Genomic DNA, 14,838 nt, shown 5'->3' on the forward strand with positions numbered 1-14,838 from the left:
AAACTACCTACAAATTGTTGCAGTAATATACATGGAACACCAACAACACGTGATGTATTTGAAACTTTATTATCTTTAAGACAACATAATTAAGATTGTTTTCAGGCCTCTTCGACGAGAGGCTCCAGCAGTGTTTTCATGGCGTCCTTCTTCAGTGGGCCCTGCAGGTAAAAGAGAGGACAGTGCTAAAATAGCGCCGAGGGATTCAGGGCGTTTGGTAATCAGATTTGTCTGTGCACCAAACTTTTCTCTCACTCACCATGAACGCCCTCTTCTCCTGGGCAGTCTGGAAGCGGCCGTGACCAAATTTGGAAGTGGTGTCGATGAACTTAAGCTCGATGGTCTCCTTTGACTTGCGGGACGTGTGCACGAGCAAAGACTGGAGGGAGGAAAGCAGTAGCTGTAGCCCTTTGACTTTGAGAGTAAAATAGATGCGTCTGTTCAGTAAGAAATCTGTGCACTTCTACATCTAAATTAAGACTTTAAAAAACTGTACCTTTCTGAGGGTGAGAACACGTTTCTTTGGCCCGACCACGCAGCCCTTCACCATCACAAAGTCATTTTTCACCTCACCATAGTGGGGGAAGCCTCCCTACAGGGGAGAAGGCAGTTCAGAGAGACATTTTCTACCACTTTATATGCAGCCCTTATTGTGCATCATAAGATAGGCACTGTAGAGAAGCAACTTGTTTTACTTCTCTTCTGCTATAAGAGGTTGGGTTGTAGTGGCATCATGTTAAGCAGGTATACTCGGACATTCCTCTCCCGAGCAATGTTTTACAGCTCCTTCTGGAGGATCCCAAGGCATTCCCAAGCCAGAGGATAATTTATAAACGAACTTCCCTTATATAGCACTTTTCTGATCTTCAGAAGCCGGTTATTGAAGCGTTGATTCTATAATATGTAATTCCCCCAGCGAGTTCTGACTCTAGTTGGTGAGCCAGGAAAACCACCAAGGAGCGGGGCCCAGGAAGCATCCGAATCAGATGCCAGATCTGCGGCTCCTACAGTCCCTTGAAGAGTCCTTGGGCAATAGCTATCAGCGATATATATGAATGTGATTAGATTGGATGCTGCAAATTGGCCCTTTGCATAGCAGCCTCTGCCATCAGTGTATAAATGTGTGTGTTAGGGATGTACGATATTGGATTTTTCGCCGATATCCGCCAATATTTTCCATCCCTTTTTGTCAATTGCCGGCACATTTTTTTTCAAGTCTCCCCTGTTGTGGAATTTATATCATGCCTGCTCTTATTGTTGTGGCCCACTGGCAGATCATTGAGATGGGCGATTAAATTTGTAGAGGTGAATGAATGAGATTTGGCCCCCGCCACGCATGACCGATGCCGAGCAACCATTGCAAGTAGCAACCTAGCTGTCCATCCCGGTAGCTTTGAAAAACTGCCATACCGCAGACATCTTGCACCCTTCTTTACGCTTGACGGAAGAGTCGTGGTGCACACACACTTGTCATAGCATTACGTCAAGCTTTTTTAGGGAATCATCGAGCATTAAAAGAGTTAAAGTGTTGTTTTATCAGCAGAAAAATGACATATCTGCCGATGCTTCCCTAGCGTGTGTGTGCGAAATGGTGAATGGGACATGTAGTGTACTTTGACTACAATCCATTTACCATTTATCTCAAGGGGACCCATGGGGGTTGAGTGGCACAGCCTGAAAGAATTACATGGAGCTGCTGACCTGTGAGCCCATCGACCTTAAGGTCCATGAGGTGTGAAATTTTACACCTTTCATGTTAAATTGACCTTTTAAAACATACTCTTAATGCCAGCAGGAGTGCATGGAAATACATACCTTTGCGATGCTACAAATATGTCTTGCTGCAGAGATTAGGACATTATACATTTGGGATTAACAGAAAGCCTAACCAAGTTCACAAAGCTGGAAGATTTAAAATCCATTTGACTCTTTCTTACAAGCATATTGGAAACTTGTAACCTGGAAAAACAACAGTACCATGGGTGTGATGGCCTTCTGGCTGGTGTCGTAGCTAGTGGAAGCATTGTTCCGGATCACCTTCCCATCCTGGATGTGCACACCCTTGCCAATACGGTAGATCTGAGGACACATTGGCATTATGTTAAACCAACCACTTATATACTTAAAGATGAAGCCTTGTGGATGAACCTTCAGTTTACCTTCTTGTTGAGCTCAGTACGGTGGTTGAAGCCCTTCTGCCCAGCACGAGCTATAGTGTATCCCACACGGGCCGGATGCCAGGCCCCAATACAGGCCACCTTCCTCAGCCCCTTGTGAGTCTTCCTGGGAAGCTTCTTTGTGTGCCAGCGGCTTGTCACGCCTATCAGCACAAAAAGACAGACTTAAGAATATATCCAAGATTATCTTTTTTATAAATCCAGGGATTAGAGGTTTTTTTTTGGTACAACCTTTAAAGCCATGGCCCTTGCTGACTCCAATAACGTCAATCATCTCATCCTGGCAGAAGACGGCAGAGACAGGGACAGCCTGCTCCAGACGCTCCTTGGCCCAGTCCACCTTGTCCGAGATGCTTCCTCCATTCAGCTGCACCTCCATGATGTGGGCCTTTTTCTGCTTTATGGCAAGCAGCCGCATCTGGAAATGAAGAGTAAGAAACTGCAACTGAGAGGAGTCCAAAAATATTGAGCGCATCTTGTTTTGAACTTCAACACCTGTCTTTTTTATTTTTAGATTTCTTTCTCAGCACAAGATCCTGTTTGAACTCCTCAGAATAACACCAGGAAGTCATCACGGCACATCTATTGTTACATTTCAGGCTGATGTGACTGACTCTGTATCCTCTTTTAAATACCTGGGATTTTTAATTGATGATTCGCTATCTTTTAAGCTTCATATTTAGCAACTCATAAAGAAGTTGAAGCTGTGGCTGGGCTTCTATTTCAGAAATAAATCATGTTTTTCATTTGCCGCAAAAAGAAGACTTGTTGCTGTTGCTATTACGCCCCTGATTGTCTATAGTGATGTTTTATATATGCATGCACCTTCTCAGTGCCTCAATGCCACGGAGCATTGAGGTTCATCACAAATCTTAAGGCCCTAACTCACCAATGCTCCCTGTATGCTCCAGTTGGCTGGCCTGCATTGTCCGACCGTACACTAAATCACTGGCACGTCCTTATTTATAAGGCAATTCTGAACTTGCTTCCTTCTTACTTATGTAATTTTATTAATCTGAAAAAGTTCTGGAAGCTACTGTCTTCGCTTTGTGACCCATTCACATGACTCAATTTTGCTATCTGTCCCAAAGTGCGTCTTGAAATGGGGAAAAGGGGGTTTCAGGTGTGCTGCTCCTGCTGCTTGGAATCTACTGCGGGAGGATTTGGGTCTGGGGGAGCAGATCTTTTTAAATCTTTTGAAATGTAGATTGAAGGCGTTGGATGAAGATGCATCAGGTTGCAGATCCTTTGATTAATGACTTTCCGCTATGTGACCCAGCATATGTTGATTTGTTTTTGTGTTGTATGTCTGAAACTTTGTTCAAATATGCTGCTGCTGTCTTCGCCAGGACACTCTACTAAATTAGATGTTTAATCTCAATGAATAAATACATTTTAATAAAATATATATAAATGAATATTTAAAAGAACATTTTGGTCTTGTCCCCACTTCTGAATCTGAAAACTGCCCGTTAAAGGACTAATACTAGCAACACTGATAAGGGCTGAGAGCCTGGGTGATCTTCACGTTGTTTGCTACCACCAACATAAAGGTTTTCGCTTGGCACAGACTTGGTGAGCAGCCAGGTCCCTCCCTGCAATGTATTTTTAAACTGCTATTTGAAACATCACCCTGCAGTGCACCCCACGGGCCGAGCGTTGTGTCTTAGAGTTGCTTGACTCTGGGCTGCAGAGAGACTTGGAATGTGGCAGCTTTACTTTCCATTGCATGTGGTCAGGTGGGTAAGTCTGACGCTTCTGCCCTTTTGAACAGGAGTACTCGAGACATGGGGAGATATGACGAGAAAGACGACCAGACCGCCTGTGGAGTCTGATGACACAGCAATTGACCATATTCACACAACTGCCTTTTCCCTCTGACGTCACAATCAGGGTGGGAAGCTATCCCGTTAGCTACGTCAGATAATCGCTAATGTTAGCTTTCATTTAGCTTGGAGGTTTCTGAATGCTAATATTACCATTTTAAAGTGTGTTACAATCTAATAAGAAAGGTGTAAATTCTTAGCTAACGGTTATGTTAGCAAAGAAGCAGGTCTATGCTAACATTAGTTGTTGTTGACGGTAGCTAAGTTAGCAAACCAATCTAGATTTTCACTATCCAGTATCCATAATTTGTCTGATTCCCTTCTTTGATTTAAAAACCAGGAACACAGCAATTCTACATAAAAGCAGCATTTCAGCTTCCCTTTCTCAGCACGACGTCAGAGGAAAATGGCCGCCGATATTGTGTATTACTGTGCTTTGGGTTTAGCTGTAACCTGGCCTACCTGGGAGTGAACAATAACCCTGATTGCTGAGCAGTATTTCTTCATCATAGCAAAATCCTTGTCCAGCTGCTTCTTTCCTGTCTCATCCTGCCACTTCTTACTGTACTTGGTGAAGGCCTTCTTCTTGCTCTTGTACCTAAAACAGAGAACAGCTCAGTTTAGATATAAGAGCCAACTATGTCAGGAGGTCAGCAAGGTAGGTGAAAGATCTGTAATCACGCACCAGTTTTTATAAAATCTGCGTTTGCACTCGTCGCTGAGATGCTCAGCAAAGATGGTTTTAAGGGATCGCAAGCCTCGGACTGTCTTTATGTATCCCACGACCCCCACCACAATGATCGGAGGAGTGTCAATGATGGTAACCCCCTCTACTTCCTCTCGCTTTGATTGCTCTGTAGCAGAAAAATGAAAAATAATGACCATAGTAAAAGCACATTTAAGCTATGTGAGGCATTTGGGTCATTAAACAGATAAGAGGAAAAAAAATACATAAAAACATTCTCACAATCCATGCAGCAGTAAGTCCATTCATACATACTGAGGCCAACACGATGCACCTCCCTCAGTGTGTGTGTCATGCCAGCCTTGTATCCCATGAAGGCAGTGAGGTGGACGGGTTGGCTGGGATCATCTTTGGGCCACGTGCGCACCTTGCCCCTGTGCTTCTTGCTACGCTTGTGGGGCAGGAACCCCATGTGTCCATGGCGGGGTGCATGGAATTTACGATGAGACTGAAACGAGAGCATGAGCACACAGAGTCACTATTTATCAACATTAAACTCAGACAACTCTATGGAAATGCAACTTGGGTAAAGTGCACACACTTTAACAATAAAGCCACATTAATAAAAGAAGAGACATTAGTCCAAGCCTTTACCAAGTCCAATAAAATGTAGTCCTCTGTCCATATTTTGGTCTAATTCCCAAAATTCTCCAGTTATTTCACTTCCTCTTAAAGTAAGGATCCACAAAAGTTATTTAATTTAACAAGACATCGAAACAGCACACTTTAATATTAATTTCTCTTAATCTCCATGTGTGTTTCCTTCCAGTCCAGGTCATTTTTTATACGTATGACGTTAAATGTGATTCAGAAATCCAGCAAATCCAGCAAAAAATAACGACCAAATCTCAAGCGACTGAATGCCTCATGAAAAGAAGTCGCCATTTCAGTAGTACACGTGGTCTCCTCAAAGGCAGCCATTACAAGATAAGTTTTCAATATGCTTCTTCTTTTAGAAACCCCCGTGACAGAACACAGTGACACATGCACACATGAAGAAGTTAAAAAAAGATAAAAGAGCAAATCACTGCATCCGTTAGAAAAGAACCAAAAATACGAGGAGCACTGACCATGTCTTCACACTGTCCTGTCGAGGGATAGAAAGAGAGAGAGGGCAGAGCTGATGCAAGGGTCAGACATAAGATGATACACAGTGTAAGGGCTCTAATTTGGTGTTTGGCCCAGTTAAAGAGCCGTATTCCCTTTCAAACAAGGCCATCTCTGCCAAGAGAAGGAGGTAGGAGGAGGGGAGAGGGTTAAGTCAGGGGTCTGAGGTGGTACGGAGGCCCAGTGAACAGGAACACATAACCAAGAAAGGAGAGTGGGAGGGAAAAGAAAAGTTTTCATTCAGGCCAACATGAACCTGCTCTGCTTTAGGACAGATACAATCTTTTTCTCTTTCTCCAAAGAGCAGTTATGCAGCAAACACATGTTAAGACCTCCATATGAGTCTTAACAACTTGTTTAATAATTCACATTTCATTTATTTGGCACATACTTTGTTTAAAAGCAACAAGTGCATTATAACCATGTGGGAGCAAGAGCTCAAGTATAGCTTCGCTCCATGCAGCATTCTGTATAAGCAAACATAGACATAAACTGTTGTTATTAACAATATGCATTTTTAGTTAATACAAATAGATTTAGGGTATCTTAAATACTCTTTTACCATAAATTATCACAGGCTTATGCTTTGAACTAAATGATATAAGCTCTGCACCACCCTCTGCTGCACTAACATGGTACAACAGCTCTACCTGTGAACTTTACCCTTCGACCTTTCTGAATTCAAAAGTAACGTAATTTGGCTTAGGTAAAGTTAATCTTTATAGATAACAATTGAAACTAAGAATCAATAAAGAATAACCTGAATTAAATGTATCTGGACTACATTAATGTTTCACACGAGTGACCTCTGCTTTGCCATTGTTAGTGTCTTCTGCGCATGCGCCACTCCATTGTAGCACTGTCGAGGTCGAATTTAGGCTAAGGCAAATAAAAGGCAAAAATATGCCTGCAGACTACGATAAAGATGCATACCCGGAGCCTCCCAGGCAGACTCCGGTTGTGGATAAACAGTCAGGACTGCCAGACCCTGCCCTGATTCTGTCTAAACTCTTCTATTACTCCGTGGACGTGCCTGTCACCACATTTAGAGGTAACTGAAGCTAACATAGCTTACTCAGCTAGCTAGCTAACTGGATAGCACAGCATCACAGCTACAAGGAGCTGAGTCTGCTGCTTATACAAATTGTTAGTGATATATAATAATATACTAGCACTGTTGCTTCTTTGCAAATATATAAGACCAAATCAATTACATGGCTCAAGTTTTAAGCTTTAATCCACCACGTAAGCTCACTGTTAGTGCACTCCTAGCGATGTGTTATGCTAGCTCGCGTCCTTCACAGACATGAAGGCTCGCTGTACAACCCGCTTGGCCTTGGTACGTTTAACTGAGTGTGAGTGTTTTTCCTTCAATCATCCAGGTGTTGTTGATAGCATTCGGGCTAATAACAAGACCGTGTACTACCACCAGAAGTTCCGCCGTGTTCCTGACCTGACGGAGTGCGTCGAGGGGGAGTATACATGCTACTACGAGGCTGAGATGCAGTGGAGGAGAGACTAGTAAGTAAAGGGTCAAGACGAGATTTATTCATCCCGGTGGACATGTGTGTGCCAAAGATGCTCAGCAGGTGGTAATTAGTGAAAAAATATGAATTGATAGAAACCTAGTAAACAAAAAACATACACGCAGATTGGATAACTACGGTGGCAAAAGCCCTTTCGCTGACAGAACTTGAAGACCCCCCAGTAGCTCCAGCTTCACTTAATAGTAGTTTTATTAATCCCAGTTTTCGATGGGGGACATCCACCACTACAGCTCGATATAAAAACATTAGAATTTTAATTCTTGCCTTTTCCCCATATTCTTGAAGCCCCTACTTGTGCCGTTGCACCCAAAATCTAAATGTAACGTCTTTCCATTAAGCAAACCTTGGGAGGGATTTTATTCCCGAGGGCAACAGGATGCATACACAATGTAAAGAGTAAAGGTGTAACTGGGGGATTAAGAAGGGCTCATGACTTCATTTAGTAATGAAGTCTTTTATGCAATTTAAAGGTCCATCTAGTCACGGGCATTGCATTTAGTTAAGTTTATAAATGCTGTGGTGCTTGGCATCAGTTTACATGCTCCATACTGGTCCCTGTACAAATAAACATTAAGCATATATTTTAGACAACTACTGTTTGTGCTTACAACTTTCTGGCAACATTACAACACCCCCATGCACAAAGCAAGATACACAGAGGAAACTATTTCCCTCAAATGGTCCATTAAAACTCCACTGGCCTGCACTAATATCTCACCTGAACCTCTCTATGGTACAGTATAAACTGGAACAGGCCTTGCTTGTTGATGCTATCATGTGCAACTTCTGGTTTTAAATCTCTTAGTGACATAGTCTTGTGGAAGATTATTCCTGAAAGACAGAGGCTGTAACAGCAGCTTATTAGTGCTATTTTACTGTAGAATGTGTGCAGAATGTTAGAATGGGTAATGTTGGTGTTTCCACATACTTTTTGACATAGTGTTGGTTGCTACTTTAAGCTCCTGAGATACTTTGTTCTTTCTTGTAGCCTCCCTGTGTTATTTATATATATAATATTTATGGTACTGTTGTCTTCCTCAGCAAAGTGGACCAGGAGATTGTGAAGGTGGTCCAGGAGCGTCTTCGGGCCTGCCAGCAGAGAGAAGGAACCAGCTACCGCCAGAACTGTGCCAAAGAAGTGCAGCAGTTCGACGAGACCAGCAAGAACTTCCAGTTGCGCTGTAAGTAATGTGCTGTTAGGTGCATGGACTTGAGTGGTGTAGTAACAAAAAGTGCATTAAGTAATTCTACATGTGTCGTATGTGTGGCAAATGCTTTGATAGACAAAGGGATGATTTACTTATGGTCTACTTTTTGTCAGTCAAGGAATGTGAATAATTGTAAAAATGAGTTAAATCACAAAACTAATATTGTTTGTGGCAGTCTTGAAACAAATAACCAATTGACAGAATCAAGTCTTTTTTTTAAAAAGTCATCAAAAAATCATTTTTCTGACATTTAATAGGCTTTATGATTAGTAATTGTTTCATGAATATAACCTATTATCAATGTTGGGATTAACACCGCTACATTTATGACCTCTTTTCCAGATGGAGACCTTGGAGCGTACGCCAGTGCGCGGAAATGTCTAATGAAGCAGAAAGAACGAATGATTGCTGCCCAGGCCCAGAGTGCTTAAGATCAGTTCCCTAATATCTGTCCTGTGTAAAGATTGTAAAATAAAATGTATGTGATAAATTATGTCTGCTTTGCGTCTTTTTTGAAAATAATTCATCAAAGCAACAGAGCGCTGATATTCAGTGCACCATCTTCACTTAAAAGGGCTTTCCTTCATATTAAAAGGTTTTGAAAAAATATATATACAAACACATTCTGGATCAACTATGATTCTTATACATGACCTGATTTAATATACACAGCTTCAGTATTTCTTGTGAGATTTTGCCACTTGATAACTGGTATTTCGCCTTCATATATCTGGCTGCATGAGCACATTGTGACTATGAGCAGGATTGGATTTCCACAATATTTATAATTTTAAATTTGCCCTTTAATTTTTCCATTTGTTTTTGTAAATGTGATGTATGAATACAGTAGTTACATAATGCAACACCGGCACACATCTATGCAAAATGTAATATTTGCCACCTGTTTCACTTTCAATGAGAGCCAAATAAATTTGTAGTTTAGATGCACAACCTTAACCAATGGGATTTTTCCACAGCAGACATTTAGACTTCTAACAGGTGGAAAAGCACAGGTGTAGCTTAACAGTTCTGTTCTATTCAGGCGTTTGAAAAAGCCATGACAGGCAGTCAGCATGCACATAAGCAGGACCATGAAATTGAAGCAGCTAAATGGAATACAGCCATCATTAATGCTACTATAAACACCTGCACTTTTCCTGTGATGTGCTACAAAGTCTGAAAAAGGCCTGTAGCAGAAGTTCATGTGGTTTACCCCTCACACAACAAAATGCCACCTGACATTTAACTTTTCATATCCTTTAATATTGAACTGGGCCGTAGAGGTGCATAATATTGAAACAAAACCATCCTCACAGTAGGCAGAAAGACAACAAAAAACATTGTATGATGTTTCAGAACGTTTATTCAACGATTCTCTGTATAAAAGGTTTATGAGGCAGGAGGCTGGACAGGCTGTCCCCTCTGCACAGACACCCTGGTGTGAGTCTTGGCCAGATGGTCAGTGAACTCCTGGAATAAGAACAAAGCAGACAATCTGTTAATACATGAACCTCACATGTTAAAAACAAGATCATGACAAACCAGTCTGTGTGGTGTACTGTACCTGGTAGGGAGACTTCGTGAAGACTGTCTCCTTCCACAGGTCAGGAGTCAGATAGCTGTAAGTCTTGGAGATGGCATCGAAGGTGGCCTTGGCTGGAGAGGAAATAAAAGCAAAGAAGACGTTTAAAACAGAGCTCTAAGTATATAATAGATCTGCAGTGATTTTGCACAAACTGTTGAGTACTGAAAAGGGGAACAGAGGAGACTACTTTAACAGTCTTTCTGCCGTGCATTACAATACTCGTTTCTTTCTCTCCTGATAACGACAACTACACCACTGCAGAGGTGAAGCTGAGCAGAGCAAGGAGAAACCTAAAAAGATTTTAAATACGGTAAATAACACAAAGGTCTTACCAAAGTTGCCAAGGGTGGCCGTGCAGCCCCTAGCAGAGGTATAGCAATCATCGATACCAGCCATCATGAGCAGCTTCTTGGGCACAGGGGCAGACACAATGCCAGTACCACGGGGGGCAGGGATGAGACGCACCAGGACAGAGCCGCAACGACCAGTCACCTTGCAGGGCACGGTGTGGGGCTTTCCGATCTTGTTACCCCAATAACCTCTCCTGACGGGGACAATGGACAGCTTGGCCAGGATGATGGCCCCACGGATGGCTGTGGCCACCTCTTTGGAGCACTTCACACCCAGACCAACATGGCCGTTGTAGTCGCCAATGGCAACAAAGGCCTGTAAACAAACAAAGCAAAAGGACGAAAATGTCAAACCTGGACCATCTGCGCGACGGGAAGAATAAAATTAAGATCTTCATTACAGGGTTAATGAAAACTCACCTTGAACCTGGTGCGCTGACCGGCCCTGGTCTGCTTCTGGACAGGCATGATCTTGAGCACCTCATCTTTCAAACCAGAACCCAGGAAGAAGTCAATGATCTCAGACTCCTGCAGAAAGAAAAGATAGAGATTTAAATCACTGTTTCAAGACAGCTTCAAAATTAAAGACTCTTCCTTTGTGTAGTTTTAATGCTCGAGTTCAAACAAATGAACCTATTTAACCAATTCTGATTATAAAACCTGCACTGTTCCCCACCAATATTATGCCCAAGTAAAGAGTCAGCAGGCTAAAATGTGGCATTGTAACACTACTGCCAACAAAGGGTTTACATGCATGTTCAGTTCTATTATACTGACCTAAGTTACAACCATGTATGTGTTTACATTAGTCTTATTACCTAGCTAAGCATCTATTATGAAAAATCTTTAATACTTTTATACTTTTATACATTTCCATTCAATTGTCCCTTTAATATGAAAAAAAGCATCATAGGTTGACATGGATTTCTCAAGTGTCAAATGATATTCTTCTAAAACAATTAAGCTAAGCTCTATAACGAACACAACACAAACAGCTCAAGCTTCTTTAAAAAAAGAGACCCTCCAGGGGAGATTTTATATTAAAAGGCGCCTTGTTATAGTAGACATTCTCACATGCTGCTTACCTTGATGGGCAGAGAGTACAGGTAGATCTCCTCCAGGGTCTTGATCTTCATGTCCTTAACAAGGCGGCCCAGCTTGGTGACCGGCACCCACTAAAGGAAAACAAAAAGATCAGTTAAAGACTGTTCAAGGTATTGTACATACAGATTTAAGATAGTGAACCATTAAAACAATTCTGAGTGTGAAACTCACTTCCTTGTCTTCAGACTTGCCACCCCGAGCACCGCGGCCCCTGCCACGGCCTCTGCCGCGTCCACGGCCTCTGCCGCGGCCACCTGCGCCGAAACCTCCGCGAAAACCTCCCCTACCACCGGCGTCGTCCGCCATTTGCTGAAGGACAAAGCACAAATCATAATTAACATTTATTTTGTTCGCTGAAGCAAAAACACATCCATCTTTCAGTTACTGCACAGTTAACGATCCGCCATATTGCACGTTGAGGATACCCTGAAATATTTACAAATATCTAAAATCCTGCCGCAGTTCTCTCGTAAATATAAGCTGTATTAAATACATAATATTCTGGTGTAATTGTGGATGTGTAATCAATGTGTTCGGCAGGATGATGTTTTAGATAGGACTGGATTTTGGTCGGAATGAAGGCTGTAGCATTCAACTTACGTGATCGTTAATACAGGAAGAAGACCCGGGAGAAGTTCCGCTGGGGTTTATAGAGGACTGTTATCGCGATATTTCCTCGAGACAAAATTATGCTTACTACTGCCCCCCAGTGGCTGTTTTCTCAGATAAATCCTGTACTTTGTAGGAGGTTTGTATCGATTTTATGTATATATTTATTGATCTGCTTGAAGAATAAGGTATTATTTATAGTCATGTAAAGTTATTTGAAGCTAAAGCACAAAAAAGAAAACGAGAAACCCCAGACAACAAATAAAACAGAGACACTGACATTCTGTTGGAAGATAATGTTGTTTTATTTGTCCCTGAAACATCATCTAATTATATAGCTTTTATGTATTGATGATATTTAAGATGAATATAGCTTTATTGAATTATTAATTTTTATATTTAAGGTTCAGTCACTACTTTTCTCTTGAATTAAACAGTATGACAGTTTAATGTTAAATCCTTTATTTATAAAATAGATGAAACTACAGCACAGAATAGTTACAAATTCACTCATTTAATCATATACCAACCTACATATTCAAAAACCCACTTTTAAAGAAAAAACACATGCAGAATTATACAAAGCAGAAGTCAACCGGCAGCAGTCTATCAGCAGTTGCTGTTGTTACTTGGGGTCCCACTGGAGCTGCCACTGCTCTCTCCTAGGTCCTCCTCTTCTACCTCGTGCAGGTCGTCCATCACCTCCAGACTTTCGCAGATCAGGCCTATCTGCCTCTTCATGTGGGCCATGGTGCTCTGCATCCTCCTCATCTTCCTCTGCAGGGCAGTGGCGATGGCCCTGTGGTTCCTCTGCCTAGCTTCATACTCCTGCCTCAGTTGCTTGTAACAGTTGTGTTGAGCCTGGGTGCGATGCGAGAGTATCGTCCCACAGCCCATGTGGCAGGGCTGACGCCAGTGTTCACAGTGGCGTGCATGGGTGTCCAGGTCCCTGCGGAGGAGCTGTGCACGGCAGCCCTGGTACGGACAGGGGATGAGCTCGTACAGACAGCTCATGCTGTGGCAGTACTGCTCGGAGAGGGGGAAGGTCTCTGCACAACCACGGATCTCATTCTTACACTGGTAGAAAGCGGATAAAGAGAAATACAAAAAAATCAATGGCTGTAGAGGACCTGTGAAACAAAAACCTACCTGCAGCATGGAGGTAGGATCATTTTCAAAGTATTTTGTTGACTTAAATATTCAAGTAAAGGTGAGATTGCAAGTGGTGGAAGAAGTAATAAGATTCATTACTGAAGTAAGAGCACCAATATTGCAGTATACAAATACTACATTACATGGGGAGAAAAAACACCCTGTGAACACTCAAAAGTGGTTTTACCGACCCTCCCCCCCAAAAGTTTTAGACTGATAGTACAGGTCAACTTTTTAGGCCATGTTACATATCAATTTGGTACTTGTACTTCTTCTCATATATATATATATCTACTCATATAGCCAACACAATTACTGAAATTAGATTTTCATTTATGTAAAAATGGGGGAAAAAAATTGTATTTTCCATATCCTACCTTGATCTTCATGCGTCCAATAGATTTGCTTAGCTTGAACATAACAAAGATCAAGCTCGGGTTTACAGGCTTCCTGCAGCAGGGGCATGTCTCCTGCCTACACGAGATAACAACAGTTAGTCCTGTTCATCATACAGTACGATATTACTGCGGTCTTGTCCAGTAGTATTAATCAGTACCTCTTTAGCCACTGTAAGATACATTTCTTGCAGAAGATGTGGTGACATGCAGCTCTTACTGGACACCTGAGGACCCCCTGGCATATGGTGCAGATGAGATCGTAGTCTGGTGTGTCGACAAACACCTCCACATCATAGCCCCCGCTCTGTGTCGACACCTCTGGGTCGGCCTGGATGTGGCAAATAAAAATACTACTTTATTCTGGGTTATCATTGTTGTATAACTGAGAACTTAACTGAGAAATTAAAGAGTTTGGATAGCTGAGACTTTGACCCCTTGTGTACCAACAGGTGAGTATTCTCTCTACAGCTGTAAACGGCACAACAGCTGCCTACAGGCCGTCCACAGGCTTTTCAACATAAAGGTAGGACATGACAAAACAGAATTGTTCTGGAAAGTCATATGACTAATTACATGATAACAAATAGTAGACGTAATTCTTCTACCATGTTTTTTTTTCCACAAAAGACATGATAATTATACAGTCCATATAAAACATTTTGGCATTCAACAAAATTTTTATTTAATTAAAATATTTAATATAAAAATGACACGACTATACATTTCTATGAGAAAAGCAAATTTATGGAGTCGACCAAAGATATTAGGAAAGTTGGCTAGTTTTTCTAATGTAAGGTATCTATGACTGGTAGTTGTTTAATTGACCGTGAGCATCCGTTAAATACCTAAATAAAATAATAAAAGTAAACAGAACAGCTGTTGTTTACTTACCATTATTATCTCCTGTCCTCACCGCTTTTCCATTCCCGGCGCTGCCTTACTCCATATCGGTACACTCACATGTCAAACACGGAACACACACCCGTGTTATCAATGCAAAAACACACATGAACATTCCTGACAACACATG

General features: G+C 41.8%; 4 protein-coding genes across 4 annotated transcripts; 1 reads left to right on the forward strand and 3 right to left on the reverse strand.

Moving 5' to 3' along the window:
• Nucleotides 1–63: 63 nt before the first annotated feature.
• LOC138602756 (large ribosomal subunit protein uL3-like) lies at nucleotides 64–5,841 on the reverse strand. Its single transcript, XM_069674321.1, has 10 exons — nucleotides 5,819–5,841; nucleotides 5,004–5,196; nucleotides 4,689–4,857; nucleotides 4,466–4,601; nucleotides 2,409–2,595; nucleotides 2,160–2,320; nucleotides 1,978–2,079; nucleotides 497–592; nucleotides 260–379; nucleotides 64–161 (listed from the first exon to the last, which is right to left on the reverse strand). Exons 1-10 carry the CDS (start codon nucleotides 5,819–5,821, stop codon nucleotides 102–104), a joined length of 1,227 nt encoding a protein of 408 aa, XP_069530422.1. The 5' UTR covers nucleotides 5,822–5,841; the 3' UTR covers nucleotides 64–101.
• An 860-nt stretch (nucleotides 5,842–6,701) lies between these two features.
• Nucleotides 6,702–9,093, forward strand: ndufb10 (NADH:ubiquinone oxidoreductase subunit B10). The gene is made up of 4 exons (XM_069674568.1): nucleotides 6,702–6,906; nucleotides 7,238–7,376; nucleotides 8,444–8,583; nucleotides 8,953–9,093. The coding sequence occupies exons 1-4, from the start codon at nucleotides 6,759–6,761 to the stop codon at nucleotides 9,039–9,041; spliced, it is 516 nt and encodes a 171-aa protein (XP_069530669.1). The 5' UTR covers nucleotides 6,702–6,758; the 3' UTR covers nucleotides 9,042–9,093.
• Nucleotides 9,094–9,950: 857 nt separating this feature from the next.
• On the reverse strand, nucleotides 9,951–12,320 carry rps2 (ribosomal protein S2). Its single transcript, XM_069674780.1, has 7 exons — nucleotides 12,250–12,320; nucleotides 11,821–11,958; nucleotides 11,631–11,720; nucleotides 10,966–11,073; nucleotides 10,528–10,861; nucleotides 10,175–10,266; nucleotides 9,951–10,080 (listed from the first exon to the last, which is right to left on the reverse strand). The coding sequence occupies exons 2-7, from the start codon at nucleotides 11,953–11,955 to the stop codon at nucleotides 10,000–10,002; spliced, it is 840 nt and encodes a 279-aa protein (XP_069530881.1). The 5' UTR covers nucleotides 11,956–11,958; nucleotides 12,250–12,320; the 3' UTR covers nucleotides 9,951–9,999.
• A 491-nt stretch (nucleotides 12,321–12,811) lies between these two features.
• rnf151 (ring finger protein 151) lies at nucleotides 12,812–14,784 on the reverse strand. The gene is made up of 4 exons (XM_069674852.1): nucleotides 14,700–14,784; nucleotides 13,967–14,136; nucleotides 13,788–13,884; nucleotides 12,812–13,335 (listed from the first exon to the last, which is right to left on the reverse strand). Exons 1-4 carry the CDS (start codon nucleotides 14,700–14,702, stop codon nucleotides 12,868–12,870), a joined length of 738 nt encoding a protein of 245 aa, XP_069530953.1. The 5' UTR covers nucleotides 14,703–14,784; the 3' UTR covers nucleotides 12,812–12,867.
• Between the last annotated feature and the right edge of the window lie 54 nt (nucleotides 14,785–14,838).

Source organism: Semicossyphus pulcher, unplaced genomic scaffold (assembly GCF_022749685.1).
Source record: "Semicossyphus pulcher isolate SPU_LCO1_2020_fin unplaced genomic scaffold, fSemPul1.0.p SCAF_23, whole genome shotgun sequence".
Lineage (NCBI taxonomy): Eukaryota > Metazoa > Chordata > Actinopteri > Labriformes > Labridae > Semicossyphus > Semicossyphus pulcher.